Source organism: Mastacembelus armatus, chromosome 17 (assembly GCF_900324485.2).
Source record: "Mastacembelus armatus chromosome 17, fMasArm1.2, whole genome shotgun sequence".
Classification (NCBI taxonomy): domain Eukaryota; kingdom Metazoa; phylum Chordata; class Actinopteri; order Synbranchiformes; family Mastacembelidae; genus Mastacembelus; species Mastacembelus armatus.
Window position 1 is genome coordinate 23,697,854 of NC_046649.1, and position 16,121 is coordinate 23,713,974.

At 44.4% G+C, this 16,121-nt stretch overlaps 2 protein-coding genes across 11 annotated transcripts in view; both read right to left on the reverse strand.

Annotated features, from left to right (window-relative positions):
• The window catches only part of LOC113134345 (zinc finger protein 62 homolog), a 757,491-nt gene that overhangs the window by 529,808 nt on the left and 211,562 nt on the right, over positions 1-16,121 (reverse strand). The window lies entirely within an intron of this gene.
• basp1 (brain abundant, membrane attached signal protein 1) overlaps positions 6,934-16,121 on the reverse strand; it is a 41,288-nt gene continuing 32,100 nt past the window's right edge. Inside the window, exon 2 of the mRNA XM_026313794.2 lies at positions 6,934-9,888. Within this exon, the coding sequence (XP_026169579.1) occupies positions 9,231-9,888 (658 nt within the window). The 3' untranslated portion in view covers positions 6,934-9,230. The remainder of the gene's footprint in view (positions 9,889-16,121) is intronic.

Below are 16,121 nucleotides of genomic sequence, written 5' to 3' on the forward strand. Positions count from 1 at the left end.
AAGTACTTCAGTGACGGTTTGCAGATTCATTTCCATGCTGTGTTCAAAGCTGCGACGTATAAGATGCACGTGAAGGTCTTTTGTTATGCTCCAGTACGGTGATCAGTGTTGTGTGTTTGATTTCCCTCCAGCTGTGTTTCTAAGCAGAAGCTGCCAGAGTCAGTGGTTATGTAGGAGTTAAGACAGTAGATGTGCTCCCTGTGTGTGTGTGTGTGTGTGTGTGTGTGTGTGTGTGTGTTCATGCATCCCCAGCCCTGTGATTGTGTTTGTGCACATATGCCACCTATGTTCCCCCCTCCGTGTCTGCACATGCTCGATCTATCAGCTGCTCCCCACTCGGAGCGAAGGCTTTGGGGGTTGGGGAGCTCTGCAGTGGCTGCACTTGTGCCTGTTGCTAGGCGAGACTCGGCACCGTGGCCGCCTGCGCAGCCAATCCTGATGATGCAGGACGCCTCCGGACCAATGAGGTGGCTGAGCGAGGCGGTGGGCCGACGCTCTGGTTCCTCGTGGAGTTTCTCGACTGATTTCTCAGTGGGGTCGTTTGTGTTGGATATCAAAGCAGGTATGTGCAGTTATTTTCAGCCCCTGCTTTTTGTTTCAGTGGCTGTTAATGGAGACAGCACATCACAAAGTCTTGGGAATAATGAGCGATAGTCTTGGAGACGCTGCTGCTGCTGTTTTCAGTGCATTGGTGTGTTGGCTTTAACGCAGCTCAATCAGAAGCTTCATCAGCCTTGACCTCTCCACTATAAACTGTCATTCATTCATGTTCATTTAGGTAAAACACTCTCATGATCATTTACAGGCTCTTTAATGTGGAGACACATTAAAGGCTCAATTTGACAATTTATGCTCAATTTATTCTAATAAAATGAGTTTCTGATAGCAGGCTGGCTGCCATTACCTCTACTCATTAGTTCTATTATCAAGAGTCATATGTTGTTCTGTTATTATATAGATGTTAGGAGTAATCAGTCAAGACTGAGGGCTGGTAAAGATGGAGTTGCCAGTGGTGTAAAAGTTGTTGACTTCCTTAACTAATCACAGTAAAAGTTCAGGAAGAGAAACTCACAGGTGATGATGAAGCAAACTAAGATTTTTATTTTCTTTTATTTTGCTTTATTCTTCTTTTTTCATTTCCGCACCGAGAGCAGAGAAAACAGACCTAAGAGACCGATTTGATATATTTTGACATATTCAATAGTCAAAACCCTCAAAATATTTAGATTGTCACAGAAAACCAGTCAATATTTTATTATTATTTTTATTATTTGTTTTATTTGTTGGAATTTTTATGTAGAAATCACTTAAATTAAAAGTTAAAAATCAAAACTGTTGATTTATTTTCTGACTCGTTGCCCTGAATTCACTGTAGGTGCTTTGAAGGCATTCTGGGAAATGTAGGAAACACCAGGAATGGGCACCTGGAATAAAGTGAACATCATGAATCTACTAATTTACATGTGAAAGAGCAGGAGGGCTCAGGTTCCATGAAGTGTTTGCAGGGTCAGATTCAGGAGAATGATGTTTCTCACATGCATCATCAACAACAGGACAACACAGCCTTTAATTATTTCCAACATCATCTGTGTTTTTCCACCATTGTTCACTTCCTGTCTATTGAATCCATCTATTGTTTGGTTCCTTCAGCAGCAAATAAGCACTTCAGCTGAACCTGCTTTAAATATTCAGCACATTATGTAACATTATGCAAGAGCGAGGGTGACGGGAGAAACATGACAGAGATCGTGGACAACGCTGAATATTTCAGCAACAGCCTCATGCTTCACTGGCTTCAAAAAGTGTGACTACATCTCCCCCAGCCCCGTGTTCACATCTGTTTCTGGTGGAGAGAAGCACAACAGTACAGTGTCACTCCACAAGTAAAAAGTCATTAGCATGCTAATGTTAGCATGAGGCGCAGAGCTTATTTATGAACTGACGATGCTGCAGTCTGGACTAAAGTGATTCGTATAAAGAAACAGGACAAATTCAATTTAAAAAGACTGAAATCCACTGCACATTTTCTAAGCATTGTAATCTAAGGTGAAAACTTAGACTTATCCACAGTCTGGTCCCTGCAGGTACCCAGAACCTGTCTCTCAGTTTTACTAACTTTACCACTCAAAGTGGGAACCAGTGGCTGCCAGAGCCAAGAGGCGGCGTTCTTTAGCCCAGAGAGAGTGGGACAGAGAAAGACCAACAACCAGGGTTAACATGGCTTTGGCTTTTTCACATGGAGAGACTTCAAAGCAGCCAAAGGACTCACATTGGATCCACATGGGGCCTTCTTCCTTCTGGATGTGTTAGCATCTAAAGCTAACCTGTTGGTTCTGGTACCATCAGCCACCTAGCATGGTCCTGATTGGACCTTTGGACTGAATGGATCTGATGTGGATTTGGGAGGAAGTGGAGCTTTGGGTAACGTTAGTGCTTTGGACTGACACATTTACTCCTCAGTCAGCTAACGCTAGCTTTGGACTGGACACTTTGTCCCAACCAGGCATCTGTAGTTCATGGGCAAAGAGCGTGAAGGAGGAGCTACTGGTGGGAGTTTGTTCTCTTGTTAGATCCTTTAAAGCGGGTGTGGGCAGTTTCGGTCCTGTGCTTTTTTCCAACTATCCCTGTCCTGGTTACCTGGACCAGGTGGGCTCAGCCAGTCAGGACAGTTGGAAAACAAGCAGGACAGAAGCCCTTGAGCACCAGGGTTCTCTACAGGCTGGAAAGTTAAGGATTTTGGATTTAATTTTTCATCACATTCTTCTTCTAGACTTTGAACAAAATCTTTGAACATAACTCTTCTTCTGCCTTTTGTGTTTTATGCTCTTTAAGTCAGAAACATTCTCCTATTTTGAAAAGATGTTCTGACGTTTTTTTTTTTTACTAACGTGCAGCAGGTTGGAGCTTCAGAGTAAAGTATTTCAGTGAACTACAGGCTCTGTCAGGGGTTACTTTTATTACAGCTTAGATTTGTCCTGTTACACACAACATTTGGATCCTGCACTACAACAGAGCGTTCCACGCTCATCTTAAAAGCAGTAGCACAGAAATCTGTCAAGTTATCATCTCTGCAGTGTGACATTAGATCCTTCTGTGTCCCTGAGTTTTAAAATGTGTCTGGTTATCATCACACGAACGTCTGGGCACAAACATCTGGCAGATCATCCCTGACAGCTGCCGAGCAGAGATGCACATTTGGCCTGAAGGCCCCTGGATCGAGGGTATCGACGTATCGAGAGGATCTGACTGATCTTCCACAAAGCCTCGCCTCCTCTCCCTCAGCCTCTCTGATCCTCCCCCACAATGCCTGGCTTTGAAAGCGGAGAGAGATGGAGGCTGGTTAAGGACCTACTCACAGTCAGCAAGCTAAATGACACAGACGCTTTGAAAGCAGCGCTCGCACAGTTGCTTCAAAGGGCAGTCGCATCGAGCCACAGGAAAGCGAGCGATAGAAAGAGACAAATACAGAGCTGAGCTCCTCCAGTTATAGACCTGCTGAGAGACTGGTCATCTCCGCACGAACCCAGTAAAAACAACAATCCTGTGGCCTTTCATTCACGCTAGGAAACAAACATTAGGATGAGCGGTTTGACTGCCAGCTGAAGCGTGCTGCTCCAAAAGCACCTGTAAAGCCTCTATCAAGGCCTCAAATTGTGGCGTAGAGGGGCCGAAGTTCCAGTCCACGTTTGTAAGAAAACACAGGCTTTCAAGTCCGATGGCAGCTGGAGCGAAAAGAACCAAGAGAAGCCTGGATGGTTAAAATCAGTTTGAAGGACACAAACATCTGTCGCCAGATGTAGTTCAGCAAATGAATAATCCCATGGAGGGAAATCAGTAGCTGGTTTTTCCATCAGTGTGTGATTGTTGTCGTTTGACTCTAAAGTGCCTGTAGGTGTGAATGTGAGTGTGTCTCTGCGTGTGACAGGCTGGACAACTACCTGGTTCGGTTTGAGGACTGACTTTAGTCAAGAAGAACCTTCAGAGTGTCGCTGTTATAGAAAACGGATGGGTGGGTTTATAGCAGCTTTAAAGGACCAGTTTTCACAGCCTGCACGTGGCAGCAAAAGCAGCTATTGCAGCTTTAAATGTGCCCAGTGAAGTTTTCTCTTAAACATACAAATATTCTGCTGTCAGAAATCACTGTGTGCACACTTCTTTCCTCATAAAACATTTGCAAAGTTGAATGGAGCATTTTAACAGCCAGCCAGTGTTTTACCTGTTATAGGATGAAGAAAGGTTTTAGGGCCACTTTAACAAAAACACAATTAGAATCAAAATATAATCCGGTTAAAAGAATAAAATAAGATTTTACCTGAAGCAGAGACACCTGCTGCATTCAGATCAGCTCTGTGCCATTTTACTGTCAGTGTGACAGAAAATGATGCTGCAGCTCTCTAATTACGGCGTGTCTCAGTCTTTTATGTCACATGTTATCACTGACGGGCTGAATTGTGAGAGAAATTAGCAGCTGAGACAAAGGTTTCATTTTTCTTCATTGTTCACCATCTGCCTTCTGCCTCTGCATGAAGCCTGCTGATGTGAAGCCCTGCAGCCTGTAGTTAGCACTACAGGAGGTGTGTGTGTGTGAGGGTGTGTGTGTGTGTGTGTGTGTGTGTGTGTGTGAGGGTGTGTGTGTGTGTGTGTGTGTGTGTGTGTGTGTGTGTGTGTGTGTGTGTGTGTGTGTGTGAGAAAGTCTCCTTAATGTAAAAGAGGAATTTTTACTAAGCAAATCCCTAAAAATGTTTAATGGGACTGTTACAGCTTCAAGTCCCAAAGAGAAGAAGAAACGTTTTTGTTGTTCAGCTGGTGAAATGGATAATTGATAGTTAATCAGTGTGTAAGACCATGATCACTAACTGATACTGTACCTGCTGTGAAAATGACCAGTATATGTGCTGTCAGTCCTGTGAGCAGTTGGAGGGTATTTTCTTTTTGTTTCAGGCCTAATTCAACAAACATTAGTGTTGTTCACGTCTCACTGTGCAGCTGTTTGACCAGTCTGCTTCCATAAATCCCTTATTTTATATAATATATATATATATATTTTACATTTGCTTTTAAATGTGTATTTATAAGGACGTTTCACAGACTGCAGAGGTGTTTGTTTGATGAGGAAGTGGTTTGTTATGTTCACAGGACACGTCTCATCCGGCGTCTGGGGCGTCACATCTTCTCTGGCCTCGCTGTGGCCCGAGCGAAGGCACGGAGGAATTATTACTGGGTGAAATTACCAGCGTTTGAACTGGTGTAAATCACTGCAGTGAGATTAAATCCCTGATTTACTGCCCCTCCCTCAGCAGGTGTAATGGGGGAGGGATAAAGACGTCAATCGTGGCCACTTGGCGAGGCTTCACTCCCTCGTGTTTGTCCTCTGTCTGGTGTCCCCGTCAATATTTTCCCTTCTGATGTGATAAGTAGAGGTGAAATTATTGCCCCAAGGCCTTTGGGTGCTGTCTGTCTGTTATCTGCACCAGCAGCCCTGTTATTCTGACACAAACAGCATGTCCCACCTGTCACCAGCACATTATTGCGTATCGAGCGTTGCTGTAAACATCATAGTTTAACTTTTAATGTCGACTCTTCTTTCTTTTTTTTTTTCTTTTTTTTTGCATTTAAACCTTAAAGACCTAAAAACTGTAAATTCTGAACATGCTCTGTAATTAAATATTGGGTTTACACATCCTACTTATAATTACACTTAGGTCATCACGTCCTATAGAGCCACAAAGCAAAAGATATCTGCACCATATCTGCTTCATTTGAAGAATTTCAGTTCATTGAGATTTTATTTGACTTGTGCATCCTGTCACGTGATGTGACTCACCTGGTCATCTTTGCCTTCACTCCTCCCTCCTTTGTGTTGTCTTCAATAATCACATCTGGTCCTGGAAAGTGGTGGTTTATTTCTTACCTGACCTGGACCAGATTTCACACTTGGCTCCTCGAAACAAGTCTCTTCTGGTATTAATGTCTCGCGCTCCAGAGCCAAAGAGGCGAGCGCTGCTGAACCTGTGCCAGGGGCTTCGGGTGGTAGAGGAGTGTGAATCACTCGGATGCTTTAAGAGCTAGAGACCGTAATACACACTTTAAACTTTTATATGCTGTATATACGCAGCCAACAGGGACACGTGTAGCTTTAATATCATGGCCAGGGTGTGTTTGTGTAGTTTTTACTGCTGGATCATCTTTCATGGTCTTTAAAATGATCCTTTATGTTGAGCTTTAGTATTAATGATGCCACTGATCCATATAAAGGTCGTCAGCGCAGAAAAACAGAGATATGAACAAGGCATCTTTGAAGATTTGACATGCTTGGTATTTAGCCTAAAGGATAATGAGGCTCGGTTTTCTCTGGAAAACAAGGATCGAACAGCTGTTGGAATATTTTCTGCAGCACGAAGTACATCCCATCTATCAGAAGCTCAGCTAGTTCCAGGCTAAAGCTGCTAGTATAGGCAGAAATACTGTGGCAGAGAGTTCAAACTCTCCCCACGTGTTTTAAATCTGTATAATTTTCATAGTCTTTGGTTCACCAGACTGATCCATCCTGCTGTTTCCTCCAGTTTCGTTTTTCTTTTTTTTCTCTGTTTGGTCCAACACTTCGGTTTCTGACCGTGGCACACATCCTGCCCAGGGACCAGCTCGCTGTAAATGCTGTTTAGAAATATTCTCCACCACACCAGGATTTATCTCTAGTGAATGAATAACAAACCTGTTTACTCTAATGGGATACAGCCAGTCAAAGCTGAGAGCAGTGACTTTAGTAAACTCCTCAATCAGCCTTAAAACACTAATCTGTAAATGAAACTCTGGAAAAACCCAGAGGTTCTTGGGGCAAAGACATGAACTTGGTGTCTGTGACCCTGATGTGGTCCAGGACCTTCGCTGTTTCTCGTCTACGCTGCATGAAAAAAGTTGACTTACACAAAATCCTCAAGTTTCAGTCAATTTCTTACATTTTATTACTGTTGCACCATTTATACAAGTACATATAATTTTGAATGCATCAATTTTCATTTCATCTTTTTGTTTCGATGAACACGTGGTGTGCAGATAGCAGTGGTGAGATGGGATGAAAATATCGACTGCTACAGATGCAGACCGGGAAATAAATTTTTTTTTCCACTTGACCAAAAAGACAGGACTACAGGTTCACCCAACCACGGACATGCAATTTACTGAGTCAAGAGAGGAAGAAAAATGACACACAGCGCTCCTCCAGTGTTAGTTTCTGCTACGGTTTGACAAGTGCTGGGAGGAAAACGTTGCGTCAGATGGATGGAACTAAAACGTTGGCAGGTGGACGGGTAAATACGTACATACACGTATATTTGTACATATGTGAAAAGGTGGAAAGTATGAAGGTTTTGGAGTGCACTTGTCTTTTTTCAGCTCACAGAAGAACAGGAACTGGAGCCTCCTGTGTGTGTGTCTCAGTGAACAACAGTGACCTTTCCTCTGTGTGACCTATGACCTCTGTGTGACCTATGACCTCCGTGTGACCTGTGACCTCTGTGTGACCTGTGATCAGAGGACTAAAACCTCTACCTCAATGATCGGCAGAAAATCCACAGCTCGTCCGTCGCAGCTCGTCTCTCATCAACGGGAAGTTGGTGTTAAACGAACTACAATGGACGGGACATTGGGATGTACTGGGAGCAATGCATCCTGGGTGTTGTAGGATTTTTTTCACTGTTTTCTCCAGTCACAGGACATTAAGAGGATCATCTATGGAGTAGTCAGTTATTCCTACAACGACAATAGTATTTTTCCACAGTATTATTACTGCTTGAGTACAGATGTTAGTACTTTCTCTTCCACCACTCCATATATGTGCATATATGTGCATTATATTTCTGGAAAGGAAGGGAAAATGCATGAGGGGTGAAAATGACAAAATCAGAGGCGCCTTTTCCTGTGCCGGGCTTTTCCATCCCTTATTGACGACATGACGATGATGATCTGAGGGGCCTGATCAGTCATGTTCCTACAGTTTTACATTTTGGAGAATACTGAAGTATATACTGTATTTCTGCTAATCCTTAAAGTTGATCTAAGTATATATATATATATATATATTTTGAGATATTGCCGCTTTAAGGGTTTTTCTTCAGACATTGAAGAAGAGCTTAAGAGTCTGTTTTGTTTTGACAGACACGACTGAACCTTTTTGGTATTGTCAGTTCAAACTGTCTCTAAGTCTTGATTGTAAACCAGTTGATATGTCTTTTCACAACAAAAACCTTATGGTCTGTAAGAATTTGTCTTCAGATTTGGACAGAGGACCAGAGATTTGAATCAGGCTTTCTAAGAACACTGTCCACAAGGCTTTGCAGATTTCAAAAGTGTATTACAAATGTTAAAAAACCTCTTAGCTTACTTACAATATACCTAAGGGTTTCAGTACAAAATCTAGGTTTATCAGAAAAATTCCTACAGCTGTTTTATACTTCTAAGAACGTTTTGCTCTACAAAGGCAGCTTTTTTCCCAAACTCCAAAATGTCTTAGAAAGCCTAAAGAGTCTCAGTCCTCATAACGAATGTAACCTCTATTTAGAAGTTCCTCTCTGTGTTTGTGGTTCAGAAAAAGTGCCGTTTAAGCCCGAGAGGAAAATGGAAACCCAACAATACCAAAAAGGACAGAACTGCAAACTGCACGGCACCAAAAAAACAGAGGCACCAAAGCCGAGCCGAGAGCAGGAAACTCTGCGGAGGAGGATGAGAGCTGAAGAGTGGACAGACTCAGAGGAGGTCCAGCTGGTAAAGTAATTTCCCAAACCCTCCCCCTCCTCCCTCAGGACGTTTCTTTAGATGTGGTTTTCTGGCTCCACGGAGCAGAGGGTGCAGGTGAACGCATGAACGCTGGCCCTCTGTGGGCGCAGATGGGAGGCGGGTTGGACCCCGGGATGAGGGATGATGGTTGTGGAATGTGGCGAGGCGTATGGCCGACAGACTCGTATCAAAGTTCAAATACTACAGCAGAAAAAAATAAAATAAAACATAACAATAATAATAGCAATAATCATCTGCAGCGGTGGGAAACTTCTCCGGGTGGTGGCTCCAGTCCTCCTCATTCAAGAAATCATCATCATCATCATCATCATCATCATCATTACAATTATTATTATTATTGTTATCATCATCATATTGGTGGGCTAGTTAACTTTCATCTTTTATCTTCATCGTCGTTGAGTTAGGTACTTTTTTCATTTCCGAAAAGAAGCTGTCCATTAATCTTGAACTGCTACGGTTTGATCCTTGCTTGGTGCCTCTGTGGCGTTTGCCTCCTTGGCGGGAGGTTCGGCGGCTGGTGTTGAACTAGGGGCGGCGGCGGCGGCCTCCTTTGCCGGCGCGGCAGCTGCCTCTGTGGGCTTGGGGTCAGGGGAGGTTGCGGGGGCCGCCTCGGCTTTGGTTGCTGGTGCCGCGGGGGCCTCAGTCTTTTTGGCATCGGCCCCGTCTTTGCTCTCGGCTGCAGGTGCCGCGACCTTGGTCTCGGGCTCCTTGGCGGCAGGGGCCGATTCTTTGGCCGGGGCAGGGGCGGCTGGTTTCTCCTCGGCCTTGGCGGGCTCCGCGCTCTTGGGCGCCTCTGTTTTCGGCTCAGCGTTGGCGGCGGCTTTCTCGGGCTCCTTTGCGGCGGGAGCTGCGTTCTTGTCCTCCTCCTTGGGAGCTGCAGCATCTGCTCCCGGCGCCTCCTTGGCCGCTGTGTCGTTCGCTACCTCCTTAGCATCGGCAGCAGCTTGGGCCTCGTCCTTGTTGTCTTTCGGTGCTTCGCTCTCCTCGGCAGAGGCCCCCTCTGCTTTGGCGTCCTTGTCTTTGGCCTTGTCATCATTTATGTTGTATCCCTTCTTCTTTTTGCTGAGCTTTCCTCCCATTTTAGATCTCCTGCCTCTGAAGGAGAAGAGAAGGACAAAGTTTAGTATCATAGTTACAGTAATGCTAACAATGCACCAATGTTAGCAAACACCCGGTCACGAGCACATTTGAAGTCTTTTTTTGTGAAATCTGACGTGCACAAGCTTTCATGAGGAAGCAGAGGAGGAAAATGCTTCTAGCAATGGATGAATTATGTGCAACAGATATGCATTTCTGGTAAAAACATCTCATGGTGCATTTTTGATTTATACACTCAACGACTGGAAGCAGATGCTCCTCAGCCTCACAACATGATCCTCTTTGTCAAACCAGGCCAAGCTTGTTGATCACCAGCAGCAGAAACAGTAATGAGCTCAGTGCTGTGACTGAAGTTCATCCGAACCCTTTACTGCAGCATTACAGGTACTTTGGTCTCAAACGTCCATCATCCTCCACTGCAGACCCTCCGTGCACATGTTGTTTCTCACCTTATGCATCAGGGACGTGTAGTGAAGAGTCAAGATCTAAGTTAGAATATTTGTTACTGAGACAACAGTCCACAACAACCATCAGCTGTCTTCCATTTCCTGCTGCTGAAGTTGACTAATAGCTCACAGACGTGGACCTAAAACAGGACTGGGCAGCCCACGTCTGTCCGGCCTGTTTCCTGGTTATCCTACGTGCTGCTGATTACATCGTTTGGGTTAAACAAACAAAAGAACAAATAATGTTTATAGGTTTATAGATGGAGTCATTTCCTGAAGTGGCTCTAGAGCTCATCATGGAAGCTCGTTACGGTCAGCAGGTAGAAAGAGCTGTGTGTAGTCACACACACACACACACACACACACACACACTCACACCTGCAGATTTCTGGCTCAGTCCTGCAGCTGAAGCTTTTTCCATCTGTCTGCTCGATGGGGGGGAAGCCTTCAGTGCCACAACAAATCAGGCCCATCAGGGACAAAGACTGAAGGACGGCACCTTGTGTTTGTATGTTGATGCTTAACACTAGAAAAAACTACTCAGCACTTTATTCTGCTCATTAGGAAAAACCTGAAAAATCTCATTTTCCAATCTTCTGCATTGACCATAGAAGAAAACTGATTATTTCCTATTTATTACCTGCCCCTGGAAAAGCAACAGTCTTAAGACACCAAACCTATAATTGCTCATTATTTGCTTCTTGTATTGTTTAATCCACTCGTGGAGCTGAAGCTGCATCATGTGTCACTGAGCTCACAGCTTCATGTGATCCTTTTCTCTGGTTGTTCCCTTTTTCATGTTGAGTCTAACTGTGTTTAAGGCATCAACTAACCCGTGACATAAAAAGCAAACTCTGACCTCTCAGGTTTTAAACAGTCTGTCTGAAAGAAGAACATATTAAAGAGTCTGTGCTGACTTTAATGGACTAACTGACCAGCTCTTTCCTCTTCCTTTATGTGGCTGACACCAGAATCACCCATTTGCTCTGCCACCTGTGAAATCTGTCACTGCGGCTCCGAGACTGGACTCGACCTTTTCCTCCCTGCTGGCTGCTCACAGCTCGGCCCGGCGCGTGGGACCGAGTCCACGGTGAATCCACTCAAAATGCTAATCACCTCGTCGCCGCTGACCGAATTACTCCACTATTCACACAAAACTGCCCTCGCCGTCCGGCGCTCGGTATCTGCCGCTCCTGCCGCAGCTTTCTACGGGCCACAATGGACGTCTCTCTGCTCCATCACATCATTTGACTCCTGACTCCTTGTGCTGCCAGTACAATGACTCGCAATCATCTGGGCAGACAATGGCTTCTTTTCAGCCGCGGGCACGCTGCCTTGCTGCTGGGCGTGTGGTTTTAGCGTGCGAAGAGCCGGGGCAGGGCCGAGACAACCTGGAGAAAATGCTCTGGGTCACACAAAAGACTCAATTTAACCTGCAAAGATCAGTCGGGGAAGCACAAAGCGAGTCTGGTCCGCCGGCTGTGACGCTCCAGCATCGCTACATGCAGCCGATGGATCAGTGCCCAGGAATAACGCGTCTTCAGGAGGACATGTAGCTGTGACAGTGTCTCCAGATGACGTCAATAATGTCTTTACATGACCCGAACAGCAGCATGAGCCTGAGGGAGCAATGAGGTGGCACACTGGACGTTCCTTCTTCATTCTTATCACAGCAGCCTTGAACTAGCACATATCCTGACCTTTCAAACACACACACCAACACACACACACACACACCAACACACACACACACACACACACACCAACAGGACCATGTGTCTGCATCTGTTTACACAGTTTCATTGGTGTCAGTGTAAAAAAACAAATCCTCAGATCTCAGTCGCTGTGGAATCACTTGTTTTCTCATCTGTTTGCAGATTTCATGAACTGCTCATGACAAACTTTCAACAGAGAGAGAAAATTATTCTGAGGCAGATTTCTGGACAGTGATTCAGCAGGTTTCACCGTCCTGTTCGTACCACACCAGACGCCTGGACACACACACACTGCAAACTGTCTGCACTGATCAGCCTGTGCAGCGTAATAATCCCATTTCAGTCGTATCACACTCTTGACACAACGATGGACATAAGTGCAGGACTTTATGGGCCTAACGAGGAGTGAGAGGATACAGTACTCTGCTACAGGGGAGTACAGCTGTACTCAGCTCCTTTACTGCAGTAACAGTACAAATACCACTGTGTAAAAAGCCTATGTTCCCAGTAAGAGTCCTGCATTACAAATGTTACTGCAGTAAAAGTCCAAAAGTACCATCATCCAAATGTACTTGAAGTATCCAAAGTCAAAGTACTCATTGTGCAGAATGGTCCATTTCACATGAATGGATCTGATATTATTGGATTCTAATTATTGATGATTATTGTGTTGATCACTTTAATGTTGGAGCTGATGTTAACTACCTTATATACTTCTAATTTGAAGTACTTTGTACTCTGACATGTAGTGAAGTCCAAGGATGAAGTAGCACAACACTGAAATACTCAAAGTACAAATACCTCAGAAGTGGACTCAAAGTACAGAACTTGAGTAAATGTACTTAGTTCCACTGCATAGTTTGTGAATCTAAACAGATCTTTACTCAGACGTCTGTAGGGTCTGCACCGTGGGGTCAGACTGTTTTTTAATTCAGTCTAATTCCCAGCAGGAACCAAAGGCTGAGTTTGGAGTTTGCCTTTGATTTCGTTTCTCGTCACGCCCACACCGCCGCTCGGCTGCGCTCCCACTCTTTCCCTCCATCACCTCTAGAGCCTCGCCTCCTCTCCACATCTTGTCTGCTTCACCTGCAGTGTTTTCGGTCCTGAGTGTGTAATTTCAATCTTCTGGATTGCTTCTCCTCCCTCCTTTATATCAGCTGTGGCTCCACTAAATTAGTTCTCCCTCCTGGGTTTATTCTTCTCTGCTTCAGTCTGCACCTTCACTGTCTTCTCTCTAGTTAGATTCTCTTTTTGTTGAATGCTTTACACACTGTTGGAGCAAACAGCTGGCCGGTGCAGCATGTAGTCATGAAACAGAGAAATACATATGTAGAGTTGCTGGTATTTATTGCTGCAATTGGTATTTTCATAATAACAGTAACAGATAAGATGACTCTATGGTGAGATGTTAATCAGGCCACTTTTTTATTAGGGTTGTAATAAAAGACGTGTGACCTCTGGTCAACTGATTTAAATAACTACATTTAATTACCTGCCTCTGTGTAGGTTTGATGGAGAAGCAGATATATACACATATTTTATTGCACTTGGTAAAAATTTGATCTGTGCTTTTTCTCAGCCTAACAGTTTTTGCAGGTCAGACTGTAGTCCCTCTCTGTTGTCCCTCTGCTCAGGCAGATGGAGGTCTCCAGGAGGTTCCAGGGTCTCAGTGTGTCCCCAGAGTAGTCGCACTGAGCCCGGCCTGTCAGGTACTGTAGTCCTGCCATCCGAGATGACGCGATAAAGGATAAAGCTGTCAGTGGCCGACTCCCCGTCCTGCTCGGACACTCTCACTCTTTCTGGGGCCGTTGGAACATTGACGTGACAGAAGAAAAGCAGGAGGAGCTGCTGGTTTTTAAACGACCACAGATGAGGAAGCTTTTTATCCTGATCTCAGACTACCTCGGACTTCTGGTGAAGCACAGAATCTTTTACTGAATCCTCTGTTTCCAGATTTGTTGGCTGTTTGTGCATTCAGCTGACCTGTTGGTGTGAAAGTGGCCTCAAAGCTCAGCTCTGTCAGACAGCACATGCGACTCGTGTGCTCGTGGCCTCTTACAAACTGTATAAAGACATAAAACGCATAATTGCATCTCTTGGTGTAAAATAACGTCGTATATCTATAAAACTGACGTTGTGGCGACGCACGGCTTTTACGGGACACCGACAGTGACGGTATCCCATTTTGAATCCGGCCTGGGGCAGCCCCTCTTCCTGTGTCACACTGACCTCCATTTTACAGCAGTTCTGCCCTATCAGGCCGTTACTGAACGGATCTCCATGCTGCTGCTGCTCTGTGTTTCAGCCTGGCTGGGGGAGATTTGGGCTGAGCTCCATGACACAGCAGCTGCCTGTTACTAACACAGCTAAAGCTTCACATACATGTGATTTAATGTGTTTGAATCTGCACACCTACATATTAACACAGATAAGATCTGTGTACCTGTGACAACACGTTCCACCTGTCTAATGTGTTCCTCTAATTACCAATTATGCTCTGTTATTATATTCCTGTATATTCCTCTCACACTAATTTGAAGCTTATTAGTCCTAAATGGCTGCTTCTTCGTCCTCTAATTAATTTCATTACATAAAGCAAGTTATACATCTGACCTCTTATTGCTCTGTGTCCACTTCACTCCCTGAGATCCTTATATTCTTCTGATTTAGACACAGAAGTGATGGAGCTCCTGCTGTTTGGCCTCTGGGCTTTGGAACGACTTCATCTGGATAGAAAACTGTAAGTTAAGTGTTTTAAAATGAGCTTTAAACCGATCGTAGTCTGCCTTACAAAGAAGCACTTCTCCAAATCATAGCTGAACAGCAGTTTATCTATCCACCGGCTCAGGTTGCCAGATATGGTATTTTTCTTTTTTCTATTTTTTTACCTTGGACTCTGTATAGACATTAACACTGTCAGACTCATTTTGACAAAAAAAACTGATGTTTTTCACCAAGAAATACTTTCAAACCACAAATTGCAGTTTTGATGTGTAAAGTATGCTATAAAACTTCCTCCCAAATAAATAAAACATCTCAAATACAGTGTGCTCCCAACATTAATACTACAGTTCATAACACAGGCCGCAGCACTTCCTCCTGCTGCCGTCCAGCTGGCTGGTTTAAGACGAGTCTGTTTGACCAAACTGAAGCAGGCGAGTGCAGGAAGCTGAGTGGACAGGCGGGAAAACTGGAGCAGAAAATTTGGCCTAATCACACACACAGACACACAAATAAAGAAAATGCCCATGCCGCCCCTCTGCACTAGACGAAATGGGGGAGCAAAGGATCCTGGGAGTTGGAAGCTTCAGACTGGAGTCCACGACAAAGATTTTAGATGAGATTCTCACATTTTGGTGCTATGATTTTCCCACAACAGTGTGTTATTTTAAAACACAGCTCTCTAAACTTGACATCAGTCTGAAAAATGATGCAAAAATATTTTCCCACCACATATTCTGTGCTTTCATTTTAGCCTAAATACGAAGAGCTGCTAGAGGATTTCAACATGCAGCCACAAACACATGTGCCATGAATGGATGTCAGCACCGGTCCCGTGTCAAAGCTGGCAGCACGACTGGCGGCTACAGCTATTTCTGTCCAACAGTAAACACTTTCTGTCTACAGCAGCTTCCAGCTGAGAGAAGCTCGTTTCATCTGATGCAGAATCAACAGGAGAATCAGGGGGTTTGGAGGTGCAACATGCAGAATGGCTTTTTGTTCGTACGAGTCCCATTAAACCCCGGCTGCCTGCTGCAAACAGCATGGTGCTTTCTTCTTATGAAGAAACAGGATTTCTGCCAAACAGGGAGGGAAGTGTTTATATAGCATGTTAGCAGATTGAATTATTATCCCAGAACAGAAACTACAGCTGAGGTTAGTGAGAATTGCACTGGTTTGCAAGTATTTTTATGATAAACCAAACTGATCATGGTGCTAGATTCTGAAAAGTGGGGGGATCACCACAGTTAAAACTACATGGACAGTAGTTGTTCAGATATTTTGGTGGCTTTCATCTGTAGTGCTGCTAAAAAATGCCTGAAAATCAAATCAGATGAGCCGCAGTTTC